Source organism: Dendrobium catenatum, unplaced genomic scaffold, assembly GCF_001605985.2.
Source record: "Dendrobium catenatum unplaced genomic scaffold, ASM160598v2 fragScaff_scaffold_1063, whole genome shotgun sequence".
Lineage (NCBI taxonomy): Eukaryota > Viridiplantae > Streptophyta > Magnoliopsida > Asparagales > Orchidaceae > Dendrobium > Dendrobium catenatum.
In genome coordinates, this window is record NW_021319525.1 from 766,917 (window position 1) to 785,236 (window position 18,320).

At 35.6% G+C, this 18,320-nt stretch overlaps 2 protein-coding genes across 7 annotated transcripts in view; one reads left to right on the top strand and one right to left on the bottom strand.

The window, feature by feature from the left end:
- LOC110095173 (probable inactive nicotinamidase At3g16190) overlaps positions 1-17,024 on the top strand; it is a 33,339-nt gene extending 16,315 nt beyond the window's left edge. For 2 of the 4 annotated variants that reach the window (XM_020820603.2, XM_020820596.2), the window contains 3 exons: positions 474-705; positions 1,061-1,177; positions 16,668-17,024. In XM_020820603.2, coding sequence (XP_020676262.1) covers positions 474-705; positions 1,061-1,177; positions 16,668-16,762 — 444 coding nt within the window. In that variant the 3' untranslated portion in view covers positions 16,763-17,024. Of the gene's footprint in view, positions 1-473; positions 706-1,060; positions 1,178-2,873; positions 2,961-11,902; positions 12,275-16,667 lie in introns of those variants that run through there. The other 2 variants (XR_002302941.2, XM_020820597.2) reach the window with 2 other exon arrangements.
- LOC110095174 (acyl-coenzyme A thioesterase 13) lies at positions 16,804-17,850 on the bottom strand. Of its 3 annotated transcripts, none has more exons than XM_020820604.2 (4): positions 17,510-17,850; positions 17,269-17,409; positions 17,029-17,193; positions 16,804-16,940 (listed from the first exon to the last, which is right to left on the bottom strand). In XM_020820604.2, exons 1-3 carry the CDS (start codon positions 17,753-17,755, stop codon positions 17,041-17,043), a joined length of 540 nt encoding a protein of 179 aa, XP_020676263.1. In that variant the 5' UTR covers positions 17,756-17,850; the 3' UTR covers positions 16,804-16,940; positions 17,029-17,040. The 3 variants fall into 3 exon arrangements, with proteins under 3 accessions (XP_020676263.1, XP_028554150.1, XP_028554149.1); XM_028698317.1 differs by having other exon boundaries at positions 16,821-16,954; XM_028698316.1 differs by lacking the exon at positions 16,804-16,940 and having other exon boundaries at positions 16,964-17,193.
- Between the last annotated feature and the right edge of the window lie 470 nt (positions 17,851-18,320).

The window sequence follows — 18,320 nt, forward strand, 5'->3', positions numbered from 1 at the left end:
AACTGAAACTGGGATTGCCAAGAGTTGATCAAAGACTACAGTTAAAACTGAAAGCCAAAAGTGCTTTTTGCCATGGTTTTTCCTAGTAAGGTAGTTTAATTTAGTAACTTTTATCACTTCTTGTTTGTCTATTTGTTCAAGGGTTGTTATATTTTAAGTTGCATGATCCTTTTAACACCAATAAGATGATAAGATGACATTTATAGTAATTTCTTTTGCTAGGTTGCTCATGAATATAGCAGCTAATAATGCTAAAGACTAAAGTGTTTCTGTCATGAGCATATATTAACAGCGTTCTATGCTTTTGCCTCATTTTGTTACTTCTTTGATAAAGTTGATGCAACTGATGAGTATATTGAATATAAGCAAACTCTTGTTTTTGGTTTATATCTTAATTTTATAAATTTGTTAGTGAATTGTTTGGAATAACGTTTGGGTAATTCCTTGCTTAATTTTATTGATCTTCAATTTAGGTTGTCAGGGAACATGACCCCTGCGGGAGAGATGTTGAGTTGTTCCGGAGGCATCTATATGTTAATGGCAAAGGACCTACCATGAAAGATTCGAAGGGCGCTGAATTAGTGGAAGGGCTTGTGCCTTTAGAAGGGGAATATAAATTAGTGAAGACACGGTTTAGTGCATTCTTTGACACTCACTTGAATTCTCTCCTTCAAAGCTCTGGAATCAAGAGCTTAGTTGTTGTTGGTAAGTATCTGGTTAATAGAGAGAGGATATACTGGTCTTTTCACCATGCTAGATGATCTGCTCTAAAGGCCATTTATGTCGGTGAAAGAACTATTTTTAACAATGTAGAACCCTACCCGTATTTCTGTAGGAAGTGTTATAATTACCTTCACAAATTTTGAACAAAAGTTTGCAAGAGGCATGGTAGAACTTGTAGACTGAAATAAAACTGTAGCTGGGATATGATTTTCGTATTTTTTTTTTCTGGGAAAATAAAATATTGAATGAAATTTTCGTCCATGTTGTGTTGGACTTCATATTATATGCATGTGTAACTGATTCTAGGCATTAAATTGTCAATTTTTGTTTTGTTCAGGAGTTCAAACACCAAATTGCATACGTCAAACTGTCTTTGATGCTGTCGCATCAAACTACCAACCTGTTTCTGTTATTGTTGATGCAACAGCTGCTGCAAACTCAGAAGTTCATACAGGTAAACCTGTCATTTTCACTGTAACCAGTCATAGATCTTGTTAATCTTGGTGCTAATGCTCTGTGTTTTGATGATAATAATAGTATATTGTTGGATATTGACCACTGAGCATGTTCATTATCCCATCTTCCGTTGCTTTTTCATTTTTTGAAATAAATCATGATTCATATGTTGCCTTTATATTATATGCCCAGTTTATTTAGAATGAAGAGAAGGAAATAGAGACCTTGGACATGAGTTAGACGTTCTTCTTTTTATGTAACTGCTTTTAAACTCATTGATACTTTTGTTTCATTGGAAAACTTTGAAAAATTTTCACCGTTGATGGAACATCTATATATAGCTAATTTGCATGAGTGGCTTTAAGAGTTTTGAAGTTGAGTTCTCACATTTGAACCTCCCTGATTTTCAGAACTTCAACTGCAAATCAAAATTTTCCTAATAACCGCAAGACTATTCCTTTACTCATTTGGAGTAGGTTACTAAAAAGGACTTTCTCCTGTGTTCTTTCTGTATTTGACCACCCAGGCGCACTGAAAAAGCCATAACCACCAGAATACTTGTGAAACACTATTGGCTTATAGTTGTTAAATATCGACTTACAAAATAAGCTCTTAATATTATAATCTTCAGACGTACAAAGATGATGATTTTGGAACTTTTGTTATGGAGAAAGTATTGGATGATATTATTCATTGAACAATGACACTTTTTTATTGGCATATATGATGATTATATTAGGAATAAAAAAAATGAAAGAAAAAATATAATTAACGAAGAAAAAATGGAAATTTACTAAATTATATACTCTCTCAGTATAATGGTATCCTAATATTATTTCGACTAGACATCATACATTAATACTCTCCGTTAAGTTAGAGCATATTTATTTGTTAGTTTCAGCTTGTCATGTGAGTGAGAAAATGAGAGAGGACCCCAAGTGCTTTAATAATGGAGTGTAATTTTAGTAGCAATAGACCTAGTGATGGGATTGTGACTTTGGGCGATCAAGTCATTAATAAGAGTACATGTTTTAGATAGCTTGGATCTATTGTTCAAAATGATGGTGAAATTGATGGGGATATTATCAATCAATATGTTCAGAACTTCAGATCTGTTATAATATACATGATTATTGGCAATGCATATGGCTGCACTATTATCTCAATACATAACCATAACTAACTAGAAAACCAAATTCTTCTAATATATTTTTGGCCCATATCATTCACATCTAGGACGAGCCATGGCTTTATATTCCACTTTAGCACTGAATCTAGCTATGAACTTGATTTTTAGCCTTCTAGTTGATCAGATTACCGCCCACCAAAATATAATAAACAAGATATGACTTTTTTTCCATCAACAAAGCTAATGTTGTTTGGCATCAATGAATGCTGTAATATTTAAGCGCCAAGTCCTGTTTTACATCAACCCTTTTTTAAGGAGCCTTCTTGATGTATCTAATAGTATGAAGAACAACAACCCAATGCTTTTAGTTTTAGTTTTACATATGTTTACTTATGACCCCAACAATAAAAAGAGTTATTCGACCACATAGTTCTCCGGTAAATTAATTTCCAACTAATGTTTGATCCAGAGATTTTCATCATAACATTCTCATCTTATATGATTTGGTTATATATGGAAGTGTCAGCTGATTTGCACCATAATAGAGATCATATATTTTTTTCAGACAAAGAGACCCATTTCTTGTTGTAAGCTAATTTAATTCCAAGAAGGCATTCAGGGCACCATAGATCTTTGGTTCCAAAATTAATTTGTAAGTAGTGCTTTACTTTAGACACGCCTTCTATATCACTCCTAGTAAGCAATATTTCATCTACACAAATTACTAGCACAATTTAGCCTATTGTTTCCAGGATATTGCTCCATATTTTCTGCCTCATTCAGATCATCATAAATAAATGTGTACTAACATCCATTTGCAACATGGGCTAACCTTGATTTATAGCTATAAAGATTAAAATATTGATAGAGTTGAGCCTGGTTATCAAAAAGAAATTATCAAAATGATCTATCTCATTGGTTCGAGCTAAATCTTTGGCAACTAATTGAGCTGTATACCAATCAGTGAAGTTGCTAAGATAAAACTTCTTGGTGAAAACTCATTGACAAACAATTGACTTCACCAGAAAGGGAGGGACAACTAATTCCCATGTTTTTAATTATAAAGGGTATCCATTTCAACATTCATAACCTGTTTCCATTGAATGTGATAGCACTAGGTATGTCTTGAGAATATTGGCATCCAATAAAGACATGCAAAACAACAATAGGCTGGAGATAATGGTCATAGGTTATGAAGACTAATAGGATGATAAGTAATTTATCATTCACCTCATCATAACACAATTGGGAGGCGTGACTTTAAAGGAAATATATCAGAGAAGTCTTTAATATAAGTAGATGTGATGATAGTAAGTTTATTATTTATAGGAGTTGGTTGAGGCTTTTAAGAGTACATTTTTATAGGAAAGGCAAGGAGCGAAACAACATGAGAAAGTGGAACAAATAGTGATGATCTAGAGGCCGTGCTAAGAAAGAAAGAGGTATTCTCAAGATATGTAATGGTAGCTGATGTGACAAATGTTTGATGTGATAAGGAGATCATAATATTTATAGGAGTTGGTTGAGGTTTTCAGTTGTACATTTTTTAGAGGAAAGGTCAGGAGAGCGAAACGACATGATTTTTAGAGGAAAGGTCAGGAGAGCGAAACGACATGAGAAAGTGGAAAAAATAGTGATGATCTAGAGTTCGTGGGAAGAAAGAAATGGGTATTCTCAAGATATGTAATGATAGTTGATGTGTATAAATGTTTGATAAGGAGATCATAATATTTATATAAATTTTTAATTTGAGAGTACCTAAGGATTATATGATGTTGACCCTAATACTAGTGTCGGGATCGAGTTGACAGCGCAAGGTGGGTTTCAAAAGTGAAAGAGCTCGAAATCGCGCAAAAACTCACCCGACGCGAGTCGACAAAAAAAACTCAAAATTGCCGAAATGACCTCCGTTCGCGAAACGGACAGCGCCGATGCGTCCGGAGCAACGAAAACATCTAAGATCGACACCCATATTGATGAGGGTCGCCGGTCGGTGAAAATTTAAATTTTGGGCGCGCGAATCGATGCGACGACGTATGCGAGCGGCGATGTGGCAAAAAAAAAAAACTCGATGCTAGATTAAAAAAAATTATTTTTATTGTGCAATTTAATTAAAAAATTTTAGAAAAAAGAGAGAGAAAGAGAGCTTTTAAATAAAAAAAGTTTTTTTTTTTTAAAATAAAAAATCCCTAATATATCCCCACTTAACCTCATAGCCCTCCTCACTCTCCAAACCGCCAAATCCACGATTCCCCCTCTCATCTCACGCTCTTCTTCACGCCAAGCTCTCCAAGCAAGGTAAATCTCTCCTTCTTCCTCTCTTTTCTTCTTCTTCCTCCATTATTCTTCTCTTCCTCTTCTTCTTCTTCCTTCCCTCTTCTTCCTCTTCCCCATTTTTCTTTTTATCTCTTCATCCCTCCATATTTCCTTTCATCTTGGTTTTTCTCTCTTCATCCCTCCATATTTCCTTTCATCTTGGTTGAACTTGAAAATGAATCACATGGATGAATAAAACAAATTTGACAACAAAGTTGAACTTGAAAATGAATCACATGGAACGGGACTTTAATTTAGCAAGTACTCAATCAAATCAACACCAATCTAAAGACATAGATCTTTCTAATGAACATCAAAATCAAGTGATAACTTTAATTTTTCAAACGCATTTGAAAGAACATTGAGATGAAAACATAGATTCGTGGTGGGCAAAGAAACTTCTACATCCCTATCATCAACAACAATTATACTCGAAGGAGATACAAAAAAAAAAAATGCAAATCTTAAGTCAACAGGAGTCCAACCATTCAAATGAAAGTTATCTCATGAACAAGGAATAATAAACTAAAGCGATTCAAATTATTCAACCAAAGTGAGCGATATGGCAATATGCCTACATCTAAAGTTTCCCACAAGTGATGAAAGTCTTCATGCTAGATAAGGAATGAATATCAAATAAATGATGAATGTGAAGCTTATTATACATGTTATGAACCATCTTTGGAGACAAAGAACCTGCACGTTCAACTCATTTGCAAGTGACAAGAAGATGGTGGCAAATACAACGACAATCATGCTTTTGGAAAGGGGTGTGGTGGTTGTAATGAACATCCCGATGTATTCATGAAGGAAACATAAAGAATATACAATGATTGTATAATGGATTCGATGAACTCTCCAAAGACATCGATAGAAGAACCGTGACATATTCAACTTTTTGCCTACAATCAACATCGAACTACAAGCAACTATATTCAACTTTGCAAGCAATAAAATAAGAGGAGATTTGATTTCAAACAAATATGCAAAGTCTCGAAATGGTATTACAAAATGTATGCAAATAATGGAAGTCAATGTATAAAGGTTTATACAAGTCATAGGGAAGCCCCTACTACTGAGGTTGGCTATCTGGTGGATATGTGTGGCAGTCCTTACTAATACTAGAAGACACACAAGTAAATGCAACGGTCCACCAATCAAACACATCAATCTCCTGTAAGCAGAGGGGTTTAATGACACTGCAAGAGACTCATACCGCAACCAACGTGTTAATTGAAACCAGAAAGGTTTTGCATGCAATGAATATAACAGGGTGACACATTTGGATGCATTCGAGTGAATATTAACATACAAGTGAAAGATTAATTTATCAGTGCAAACAAGTGAAAATCAAATACAAAAGCATTACAAAACCATTTGAATGAGTAAGGCTTCATGATGAATAAAACACCAAGTATGATTGTCCGCATGAAGTGGCCAACAACAATCAGGAATTAGGTGTGATTCAGTTATAGGTAGATCATGAAGAACTTTAGCAGTTATTTAGTTCTTCAAGATGTGTCTAAGAAAGCTATCCACAAGCAAAATAAAGAAGACCTTCAACAAGGGCAAGCTCCTACGAGACAAAAGCAAGAGATTCGTTAGTGCACTACAATGCCCCTACAGAAAATAACAAGTAGTGCACGACAGTCTATCTGTACAAAGCAGTAAACAATTCAATCCACAAGCTGCTACAAGCCGCCACCGGATCTGCAACATTTATGCAAGCAGACAGAAGACGTCTACAACATACAACTCATCGCCACCAGATCCACAATACTCGTACTAGCGGACAGAAGGCGTGTACAAGCTCTCAAGTGAAAAAAAGTTGTGTGCATTATAATGACAATTACTTACACAACTACAATTATTTCAAAATACCCCCGCACAAGTGCACCGTAGCTTGTATACACATAGGTACACAAAAGGGTACTTCAAATCAATGAAATTCTAAAACACCCGCATGGGCCCCGGCGAGCGTGTTATTGGTACACACGTGACGCCTAGGGATGCTGCGCGGGTCAACAAGTGAATTCAAGTCCGAATCCGATCCTTCTATACAGATCAATAGAAGTCGACAGGGTTCGGACCATCAAATAAATATACGGTTGTGGGGACCGGTGTATTTATTTTAATACATTCATATTAGGCCTTCAAGGCTTATAATAAATAGAATTCACTCACAAAGGCATAAAGCCTACGAAACCCGATCCTCTGTCGACATCCAGACAGAGTTGACAAGGTTCAAACTACAAATGAAAATGTCTCCAAATGCCCCGATGATGGCCATGTTGAATGTGAATCTCAACCAGAAGGGTTAATCTCTCAGATATTTCAAAATGTCCTAAAATTTCTACAAAATCCAAATTCCACAAAAATCCAAACGAATCATCAGGCTCTAAGATATTTAAATTTGAAACTAATCATCAAAACATTTAAGGCAAAATTCATCCACCCTCCGTAACAGTTTGCTAGGGTGAACAAGTTAAAAACTACTTCAGCTCACATTGAGCTAAATGCCTAGTCGAAAATATCACTAGGATTCATTCTCAAACAATCTCCTGCCAATAAGGACGTAGTACGTGTCCTCTAACCGGCGGTTTTGCCGCCAAAAGGCACCGCAGGATAAACGGTTATGACCCGGGGCCCTCTGAACCGAGTGGTTTTGCCGCTAAATGACACCACGAAATACCGGTTATGGCCAGCGCTGATACGATCCTTATTGGCATCAAATCATTGAGATATGACTTCAGACATAAGATAGATTGATTAAGGCCATAAAGCCCTCTGTCAGCTAAGTGAGTTTCAAATTGTCCCCGTTAGACAGAATATCACCCCAGGAATCTACAGGGGTCCCTTGGACGAAGCAGACGCCATGGCTGCCAGACAAGGAATGCTTTCTGTCATGTGGGCGTGCTACCTCCTTCTGACTAATGACCAGGGACCCACGATGACCCGCGACGAGCGGAACATGGAATCTTGATCGGTGTCCATCATCCAGTTCCCCCACCATGCCTTAAGTGCAAGGTGGTAAATTGCTATTTAATTAATCTCCAAATCCTAAACAATGTTGCTTACTAATAGCCATATCAACACCTATCTCTACTTAGTATCAATTGATGACATAGCCGTTAATCGAAAGTTCTCTCTCGTTATTCCGGAGGGTAGTAATTATGGGGCTTTCGGGCCTATAGGAAACAGAACTCAGATCATAAAGTCCTCGCGAAAATGAGGGAGAAATCTTTCTGGGTGTGGTTTATCTACAACTCATGCTTCCAAAATTTACCCCGGAACTTAATTCCGTTAAAACTCCCTCGCCGAATAAAAAGAAGAGCGAGCGGAGGCCGGGTTCGAAGCCCACATATGAGTGACACAAAGAGAGAGTTTATCATGTAGGTGAAATACATAAACAAAGAAAAGTTAACCAAGCATTCATTGAGTGAGAAAAATAGGTTGATTTGGGAAACAAATGTTGATGATTGATTCATTGTTGTGAAGTGTAGAAGGTGCATAATTATAAAATAACTTACAATTAGGAACGCATCTCCCCAAAATTGTTTGGGGACATTTATGTGAAATATGAATGTTTGCATTGAGGAGATGATTATTTTATGCTGTACAATTCCATTTTACTTACATGCATATGCACTTGTAGTTTTATGAACAATGCCATTTTTGTTAAAAAAAATAATACAATTGGATTTGCATATATTATGGAGCATTCTTAATGTGCAAAAGTTGCTATTACGAAAAATATGAACTTTAATTTCTTAAGAAAATGGAGGAAATACATCAATGCCTTCTGATCGACATTTTAATAAATATATCCAAGTGACTTGAGAATGATCATCAATAAATATAACAAAATATTGGAACCCTAAGTGCATCAAAATAGGACTTTGACTCCAAATATCATAGCGAACTAACTCAGAAGGAGTGAGACTGTTCGATGTTTATCCAATTCACATGTAGGCCATTGACATTCAAATTTGAATGAAAGAGATGACATTCTTGAAGCCAAGCAGGTGAAGGATGGCCCAAGTTATTGTGCCACTGATAGAGTAATAATGGAGGCAAAGGCAAAAGAAGTATCTGTTTTTAGGTTGTAGATGCTTCCACATTCAATCACTTAATTGTCTTCTTCCATCTAAGATCCTGAAAGGCTAATAGAAGATTGCAAAATTACTTGTGTTCTAGTAATATTGTATGTATAATAAATTTATTCGAAATTGGAGAACATATAACGCATCTGAATAAGGATTTTCAAGGATGAACAATGCCTTTTGTAGAAAGAAAGGATTCGAATGATTGATAATGACGACATGAGGCAAAGAAGACTTGTGCAGTGAAGAAAAGTAAATATTAATTATCTGTTATATGGGAAGATGCTCCTAAATCTAAAACCTATGACATACTAGAAGAGGCATCAACAACAAAGCTTAATAAAGAGATAGCTTGAGAAACTGGAACAATTATTACGTCCTCTGATCGGACGTAGAGCTACGCCGTCAATAACATGTCGCCACGTGCTCTTACTCTTTATCGCGCGGCCCGACGACTTGACCGAAACTGGAACCCGGGAATGCTATGTTCGCGTATTGCGAGGTATTACTCGGTATTTGCTCGGTATTTCTCGGTATTGCTAGGTATTGCTTGGCAATAACAAGAAATACCGCTCTGTGAAGACCAATACCGAGTAATACCGAGCAATACCGAGTTGTGCCGAGTTTTTCTAGAAAAACTCGGCACAACTCGGTATTGCTCGGTATTACTCGGTATTTGCTCGGTATTGCTTGGCAATAACAAGAAATACCGCTCTGTGAAGACCAATACCGAGTAATACCGAGCAATATCGAGTTGTACCGAGTTTTTCTAGAAAAACTCGGTACAACTCGTTATTGCTCGGTATTACTCGGTATTTGATCGGTATTGCTCGGTATTGGTTATTGCCGAGCAAATCGACCAATACTTAGCAATACCGAGCAAATACCGAGCAATACCGGGTCCGTTCTGGGTCGGGTTGTCGGGGCGCGCGGTAAATAGTGAGAACGCGTGGCACGATTTTATTGGCGGCCGAACATAGAGCTACATCCTGTGACCGGACCAAATAAAAGTTCGAGAAACTGAGAGTGGTATTCATCTGTTGAAGCAGTTGATCATATTCATCTTAAAAGATAATAACACCATATGAATGCAATAACTTGGAGTTATCTATGGATATGTGTTGGACAATCGAAGGATAACCACAATTTTCCTAAAATCATGTATGAGTGTGATTATTGTGGTTACAATGCATAGATGGGGTAAAGAGGATTTTATGGCCATGTCCATAACTTCTTTGTCTTCCTCGACTTTGACCACCTCACTTGCCTTGTGAAGTAGTAGCAAGGGCGGATTCATCATGGACCGAAGAAGAGATTTGATATTTTAGTTATGCAGAGAACACGAGATAGAACGCTAGCGATGTTTGGTACAATGGAATTAGCCAATCATTGAGGTTATATATCCTGAAGAGAGGATGAAGAGTATAAAGGAATTTTGCAACCATGAATTCTTCTTTCTATTTTTGCCAAAGAACAAAATGAATCTGATTTCACTCTTAATGTGTTATAACACTATTGAATTGGCTTGTTATTTTGTTGAATAGAAAAATAAGGACAAAATAACATGTAGATTTGGGATATATTATTATCTTTAACAATAAGTGAAACGAAGTCCCACATTTTCTGGTATGCTTTGAAACATGACTGTATAATCAATGGATGGTTCAGGATTGTTGAGGAGCCAACTAGGAATGACATAATTGGAATCTTTCCATTTGGTGACCTTCAGTGTCTTATACGGAGAATGGGCATCAATTTTGATAGAAGTTATTGTGTCATCTGATGAGAGATTGAAAAGCTCTTTTCTCACTGGAGGTAATTGGTATTATTAATCTAATGATGACACCAACAGAGGAGGATTGTCTCAGGAAGAGGAGAAATAGAAGTCATAACATTATAAGTAGAGAAAAAACGAGGAGAAAGTTAAATCGTGAAGATGGAAATGTTATGTCTTTACTGCTTATTTAGTAAGCGAGTCCTTGTAATAAGAGAATGCGAAAGAGGCCAAGGGTGGTATCCACTCTGAGAGCTACAATAGGAGCGAGGATACTATTTGTTGCATGCACGGTAAGGTCGCATTATGAGCATGGTAGGAGTATTTTGAGTGGGGCTCGGGATTGCAAGAAATGCAATACCAAGTCAATCCAAACTGAGAGAGGGCATGAAAGGTCCCGAGCGAGGTCCCAAGCGACAATATGAAGGGTCTAGAGTGATGGAAGAGACACTAGCAAGATTTTGGGCAAATGTAGTAGAAAGCCGAGGCTAGGGGGCGGCGGTTGTGGGTTAAGGTAATGGGACAGAGAGTGTTTGATGTTGTAGGAGTGCAAGCGGGCATGGGAGTCGAGATTGGGAGAAATTATTACATGCGGAGTCCGGACGTAGAGTTACGTTTGGACTTCAATAAAAACGTGACACGTGTCTTTGTACACAGTGTATATTATGTATATAAGTTTGTACACACTATATACATAATTTTGTAATTTGTGCATGGTGTGTACAAGAACACGCGTCATGTTTTTATTGGAGTCCGGACGTATCCGGACTCTGCATGTAATAATTTCTCTGAAATTGTAGTGTGGGGATTGGGAGCGCTCCAGGCGACGGGAGAAGAGGGAGGAGCCGCTACTAGGGTGAACTTTGTGTTACTATGTTTTTGGGGGATAATTGGATAAATACTATTTGTTGAACAATTATGTCTATTTATAAGCAAATAGATGAATACAACAATCAAAATAAACGATAGAATAAATCTTATTAAGGTATAATAAAAGAACGTTTTTCAAAATTATTAGCATCATATGGTAACATTTTGAATGGGAGTATATTTCCCATCTTCCCAAGATTACATAGTCTCCTACTTTAGCATTCTAACACACTGGCCCTGGACTTCATGTGTTCATTCTTCATTCACATTTGTTCATTAACACAGTGTGATCTCGCTCTCAGAATTTAATCATTAATGTTCTTTAGCTGAACATTTTCTGAATTGTTCATTCACTGTTACTTTGATTAACTAAAACGTTTTTAGAAACTTCTCAGTACATGATATGTATAAAATGCACTTTTCAAAGCTAATAGAATGCGTGGGCATGATTTTATGTACTAATCTTGTCATACTTTGCTCTTAATATAAATTTTATATGTACTGATGTTATGCTAACTTACACACAAGCAGCTAACATTCGGGACATGCAAAACATAGGAGTTTCAACACCAACTCTGCAGGAATGGTGCAGCGATTATGCTTGATTTAGGCTTCGTTTGGGATAGCTTTCATCTTGCTTTCTAAAACAACATTCTAGTATAAAAATTTATAGTTTAAGAATTTTTTGTATTAAAAAATTATTTTAGAAAGCAGCAAGAAAGCCGTCAAAGCTTCGTTTAGGATGACTTTCTTACTGTTTTTTAAAGAAACTTTCAAACACAAACTTTTAATTTTTGTACTAAAAAACTGCTTTAAAAAATAGTAAGATAGCCATTCCGAATGAAACCTTAGTCTCATAGTTTTGTTCTGCTGATCAATTGTATAGTTAGGTGATTGTCTTTATTCCAGGTTATTAGTATCTTTATACTGCTATGTTTGGATGTTTAATTATTGATAAATCATCAGATATTTCATTTGATCAAACAAGGATCTTGACTCAATATTTAAATTAAAAAACTTGGGAATTAAATTTTATATCATTTGAATTCTAATTTTAGCTAAGTTATAGTTTAAATAAACATTTCAATGAGAGGAGCCTATCCATGTCCAAATGAATCTAAAGCAAGCACTTGATGCATAATTTAAAATTTTATGAAATATTTGTGGGAGCAAGTTTCTTGGAATCTCATAAGCTTACAATTAAAATGTGTTTTTTGATGAGAGGAATTTAACAAGTTTAATATTACTCAATTTCGATGTCATTAAGACACTTATATGCATGATTAGTTCTTAATCTTAAGTTGGAGAAAGCTTAGAGATTTGAATAATTCTAAAGCTTTGTATGTCGATTGATGCTAACAATCATTGCTAGCAATTACTATCTAACAACAGATATTGCCTTACTATCACATCTTGACTTTTACCCTAAACATCTACTCATGTTTATTTTTGTTGATTGTCAACTGACATTGATGTCTGTCATCCCTTGTTACTTCTCAAGTCAACCATTCATATTTTGTTATATCATCTTCTACAATCTTCATCTATTTATTGAAATATTTAATTATGCTAATCCTCATAATTTTTTTTTTCTTTGAGCTTTCCCCATAAATATTGTTGCTTCTTAAGAGCTTATTTTATGTACATGTGTGCAAGTTTTTATCAATAGTAAGATATGAAAATTTTATTTTATTACTATTAAATTTTCAACACCTAACAATAAAGCAACAAAATTTTATAATCCGACTTCTTAAATTCTCATTATATGGTTTTTTTAGTAGGGTTGCAAACGCACCAAATCAAGTCGGGCAGGTGATTGTTTATATTTGAGCTTGTTTATTATTAGTTTGTTTAAGCTCTCTTCAGCTTTTCTATTTGTGATAGATATTTATGTTTAGTTTATCTTCAGGTTCATTTTTACTTATCTACCTTTAAACAAATGAGCCTTATCGAGCCATTAATGAATTTTACTTTTTAGATGTTCATTAGTTTTACAAACGAGCTGTATTGAGTCTACTGGCAAATAGTTACTGTAAAGCTTGTTCGCTAATATATATAGTGAGCATTTTTGAGCTATAAAATGAACTCTTTCATTAATATTTCTAGCGCATGTCTTTTAGCTACCAAATGAACTTATTCACAAACAACCAAGCTCAGAAAATGTTGCTTCATATAAAGAAGCTTCTTCCACTTTAACGTTTGATTTCTCTTGTATGGATTATATAAATAAGGTCTACAAATGAACAATAAATACTTAAATACAAGGTTAGATTTTAATAGAAGTTTGGAAATGGGGATGGCGATTGTTGGTGTTGGTCGAACAGTTAATACCCAACCATAGCTTTAGATTTTGACACAATTTTAGAAATGATGTTAGCGATTGTTGGTGGTGTTTATCGGTGACGATAATGACTGGCGGCGGTTTCGATGGTGATTGGTGGTAATCGTCGGCGGTGATAGCTAGAAAATACTGAATAAGACCTTATTTATAGCTTTTTTTGAGATGGACATTTTGGTAAATTGGGTTAGAATCCAAAAAACTCTATCATATGTTTCATATTGATTCACTTGATCATGAAATATTTTCTCAGCAATTAAGTATCTTAATGATGTTGAAATTATAAGTGATTTTTGACTTGTTGGATTCGTCTCGTCAAGTTGCTCAACTTTACTTTAAGCATGTTAGAATTATAAGCCGTTTGATTTATAAATTTATGTTCAGAAGTTTTTAAATATAATTCAAGTGTTTGATTTGAGCTCATTTGAAGTCGGATGAAATCATTTATAACAACAATAGCTTCGTTTCGTTGAGACATTCTGAACAACTATAAGTTTACTCAAATCAGATTTTCGATGATCTTGAATTTAATTTTGGATGTTTCTAATTCAAATATTGCATCGAGTGTCATGCCAATCATGTGAATTTTTTAGTCGCGTCATTTGCCTCCTTATTTTTAGACGTCGAAGTTTATTACACTAAAAAATGTATTTGAAATATTTAAAAGTTTTATTGCACAAAATTAAAATTTTGGAAAATTTTGTGGGTTGGGGCCTTATAAAAAATTTAATTATCTCATCTTTGTTGGCAATGAAATGAAGTTTTTCTTCCATATGAAGTCACTAGAAGTCAGTCTTAGGTTTTGTTTGAGACAATTTTTCTACTGTTTTCTAAAGTAAATTTTTAATACAAAAAGGTCTAATTTTTTTTTTTAAATATACTAAAAATTAGTAAGAAAATTATCACAAATGAAATCTTAATCCTTTCTAAGGATCCCATTTGGCTGCTTAAAGATTGAAACTATGCTTTCTGTTTTATAAATGATGAAACCTTTCTACTGACAACTGGTGTATTTCTCTAGTGAAATTCTTGAAGAATGGCATTCATGAAATGTAATATGAAAGGTCATTGTTATAGAAATAACTCTCTTAATTTTACAAAAAATACATTAAATTAAGATTTAAATCAATCTTAAAAAAACAAACCTAGTTCCAAGCATTGCTGCTAATTAAATGGTGCACTCCAAAAATGACATATTCATGATCTATGTATTGAAGAAGAGTCGAGCTTGTTAGCAAACTTGTTATCGAGCTTGTTCACGAGCCTTAAACGATATTTTCATGAACTTAAGCAAGTCAAATACATATTTGTTCAAATTTGTTTATTTAACCATCCAGTATTTAAAAAACAATCAAGTTTATATGATTATTTAATCAAATGATTAAATGATTACGGAGGAGATGTGATCGAGCTGAGCTACGGCTAGCTTATCGAATGCTTGATTCTTTTGCAATCTTAAGCTTTGTTTGGGACAAGTTTGGTCCTGTTTTCTAAAATGATTTTTTAGTACAAAAATTTTGAATTCAAAAAAATTTTATACTGAAAAGTTGTTTTAGAAAATAACAAAAAAATTGTCTCAAATGAAGCTTAATGAAACATTTTTACTAATTAAGATTAAATAGTTTATTTATATGACCTAATTAAAATTAACTCATAATGAATTTCAAAGTGACTAACTTTATTTTGAAATAATTATAATATATAATTAATAGATTCAAATTTATATTATATTTTTATTAAAATGAATTTCAGTATTGCTCGCTATTGTGAAGTATCAAACTCAGTACTTCATAGTACCGAGTTTAGTATTACTCGATACTGTTAAGTACTGAACGGTAAGCTGTGTCCGGTGTCCAAACCAATAATCTCTCGTGGTTGACGGCCACCATAAAAGATAAAATGTGGATACATAAAATGGAGAGATTGTAATTCGATAGTGTGACAAATGACCGAGCTATTATGCATTCATGCAATTACATTCATTGGCACCAAATAGTAGATGTTTAGAACAAATTAATATCTGATAGGTTAAAATTGCATGCTGTTTTTAAGGGGCAAATGATCGAGCAGCTGGAGAGCATCTAAATAAACACATTTTAATAGGTAACATATCAGATTATTTCTTAAAATGCAGTACGTGAGTGAAGCAAACAAGATTGCATTTTTAAATGTCGACTTCATGATTTCTCTATGACATTTATAAATGAAATTGAACAAGTATTTTTATTACTGTGCCAGTTATACTGTTCAAACCTTAGTATGATCAACAGCAAATGCTTAAGTTGCGTAGGTAAACAGTGCAACGCTGATACTGACGTCGCACTTTTCACTCTCTACCGATTAGCAATTTTTTTGCCGTTTGAATGGAGCAAACTAGCTGCACCTTACCGTCGTTTGGAGTTTGGCTAGAGATACCTTAGAAGGGGATTAAAATGTGAGATGAATGTTAGCATTTAGTGTTGCTGCTCATCTTCAGGACGCTTGTAAGGGCATCTCCAACCGAAAACTCTATTTTTCACTCTATAATGGCGGAAAACTTCAAAATGCCGCAATTCATCTCCAATGGAACTCCATTTCTCTTCTTTCCCGCGCTCTCTTGTTTCCCGCCTTTCCCGCGAAGCGAAAAAATAGAGCGATTTTTTTGGCATAGGTGAACAGTCCGACGCCAATATTGGCGTCGGACTGTTCATCCGCATGCCATTGACGTATTTTTTGGCGATCCATTGGAGCAAAAAGCCACTCCATACACGCGACTGCAGTTCGGCTGGAGAAGCTCTAACGTAGAACTATGTTGATGGATTAATATAGAAGTTTGGGAAGGTTGGGACTTAGGGTGCGTTTGATTTATTTAAAGTTTTTAAAAGCAATTTTTTATATAAAAATAATTTTTTTTAACTAAAATATTGTTTTAAAAAACAGTTTCCACACTAACCCTTAATCTTATTTCTCTATCTACAGATGCTTTCAGTTTTCAGACACTTGTTCCAGATTTAAAACATTCCATAAATGCAGCTTTTGAAAGCCCCAAAGCACCCGAGAAAATGGAGATTTAACTCCGGCCATCGGTGAGAGCGAATGCGGGGACGAAAGGGAACAAGTTCAAACAGGAAGGTGCTTTCATGCAGACGGGAAAGGGTTACCTGCAGCAAACCAGCGAGAGACGAAAGGGAAGAGTTCTAGTTTCAAGCAGCTGAGGGGTTTGATCAGCGATTTTTAGCGGAGCTGGGAGTGCTGGTTTTTAAGATCTATATAAGTAAATATAAAATTTTGAGAGAGATGTATAAGTACTTGACTTTAAAATGTTACGTATGTAAATGACCTTTTCTTTTCTTTACATTTTGCTGCGATGGAACGCAGGCGTGAACGACATCCACTGCCGGCCGATCGCCACGAGCTGGCCAGTTTTTTTAAGTCGGGCCTCAATCACCACCGCTGTCAGCTTCCCCTTATCCTCCACGATCTTTGCCTCGATTTCCACCTCATCCTGCTCCAAAATCCAAACCCCCAAATTAAATAACCAAACGAGAGAAACAGAAGAAAGAAAATAAAAGAAGCGTACGCCGATCTTGGCACGTGAGAAGAACGATATGCTAAAATCGACGGAAATCTTGATCTCGCCAACAGCCGACATTATTGCCGCCGCGCCAATGTCGTCCATCACCGTCGCGATCGCCCCCAGATGCCAATTCCCCTCCTCGTCCTGCCATCACCGAATCACAGATCGATCTCAGAAATTAGGGTTAGGGCGGAAAAAGAGGCCGGCAGTGGAATTACTATATTAGGTTTGTAAGATTCTCAACCGCAACAGAAGCATGAACGCGGTAAGAGCAAAGAGCACGACCGCCGCCGGTGAACGTGAGATGGAGACTGGTAAGGGGGATCGCGTCGAACAACTCGCCGTTCCAGGGATCCATGCTTCCGGCGGCCGGAGATTTCACTACAATGCCTTCGATCCATTTCCGCACAGCCGCCTCCATTTTGGTTGACGACGGAGGTTCGCCGGCGTCTGCGGTCGGCGACATTGACGGATTCTTGCGACCAGCCATTTTCTTCCTCGGAGAAAACCTGGGGCGAAGCGAAGAGCTGGAAAGCGAGGATAGGGCCAGAAGGTGAATTTTGTATATGGAACAAAGGGAAATTTTCAACCCTGCGGAAAAAAGAAAAAGAAAAATATGTTTGACTAATAAAAAATAGTTTTTTTAAAGCATTTAGGTTATTATGATAAATTTACAAATATATCATATACTTAATACTCAAATTTAAGGGGCTGTTTGGCAGCAAGTGAGATTTAACTTTAGTGGGATTTAATAAATCATGTAAATTCGAATTTAGTAAATCTGAAATGTGTTAAATCCTAAAAACTGTTTGGTATGTTGAATGTTAAATCTTGTTAAATCTTGAAAAATTGTTTGGTAACATATATCAGGATTTATGGCGGTTAGGAATTTAAGTTTAAAGGAGATATTTATGAAATTAAGATCATTGCATAAAACATAATAAAATCAATTTTAGGTCATATAAAATGACCAAAAATTCAATAAAAAGTTAATTACAAACTAACATGGACGAAAATGAGAGTTGAAATATTAAATAAGCTAATTATATTAATAT

Bases quoted from the DNA above. Each gene is read 5' to 3' on its own strand.
- LOC110095174 (XM_020820604.2), bottom strand. From the start codon at position 17,755: ATGGCTGGTCGCAAGAATCCGTCAATGTCGCCGACCGCAGACGCCGGC. The intron at 17,410-17,509 runs GTTGAGAATCTT...CGGTGATGGCAG, and splicing joins GCGTTCATGCTTCTGTTGCG to GACGAGGAGGGGAATTGGCA. The intron at 17,194-17,268 runs GTACGCTTCTTT...ATTTTGGAGCAG, and splicing joins TCTCACGTGCCAAGATCGGC to GATGAGGTGGAAATCGAGGC.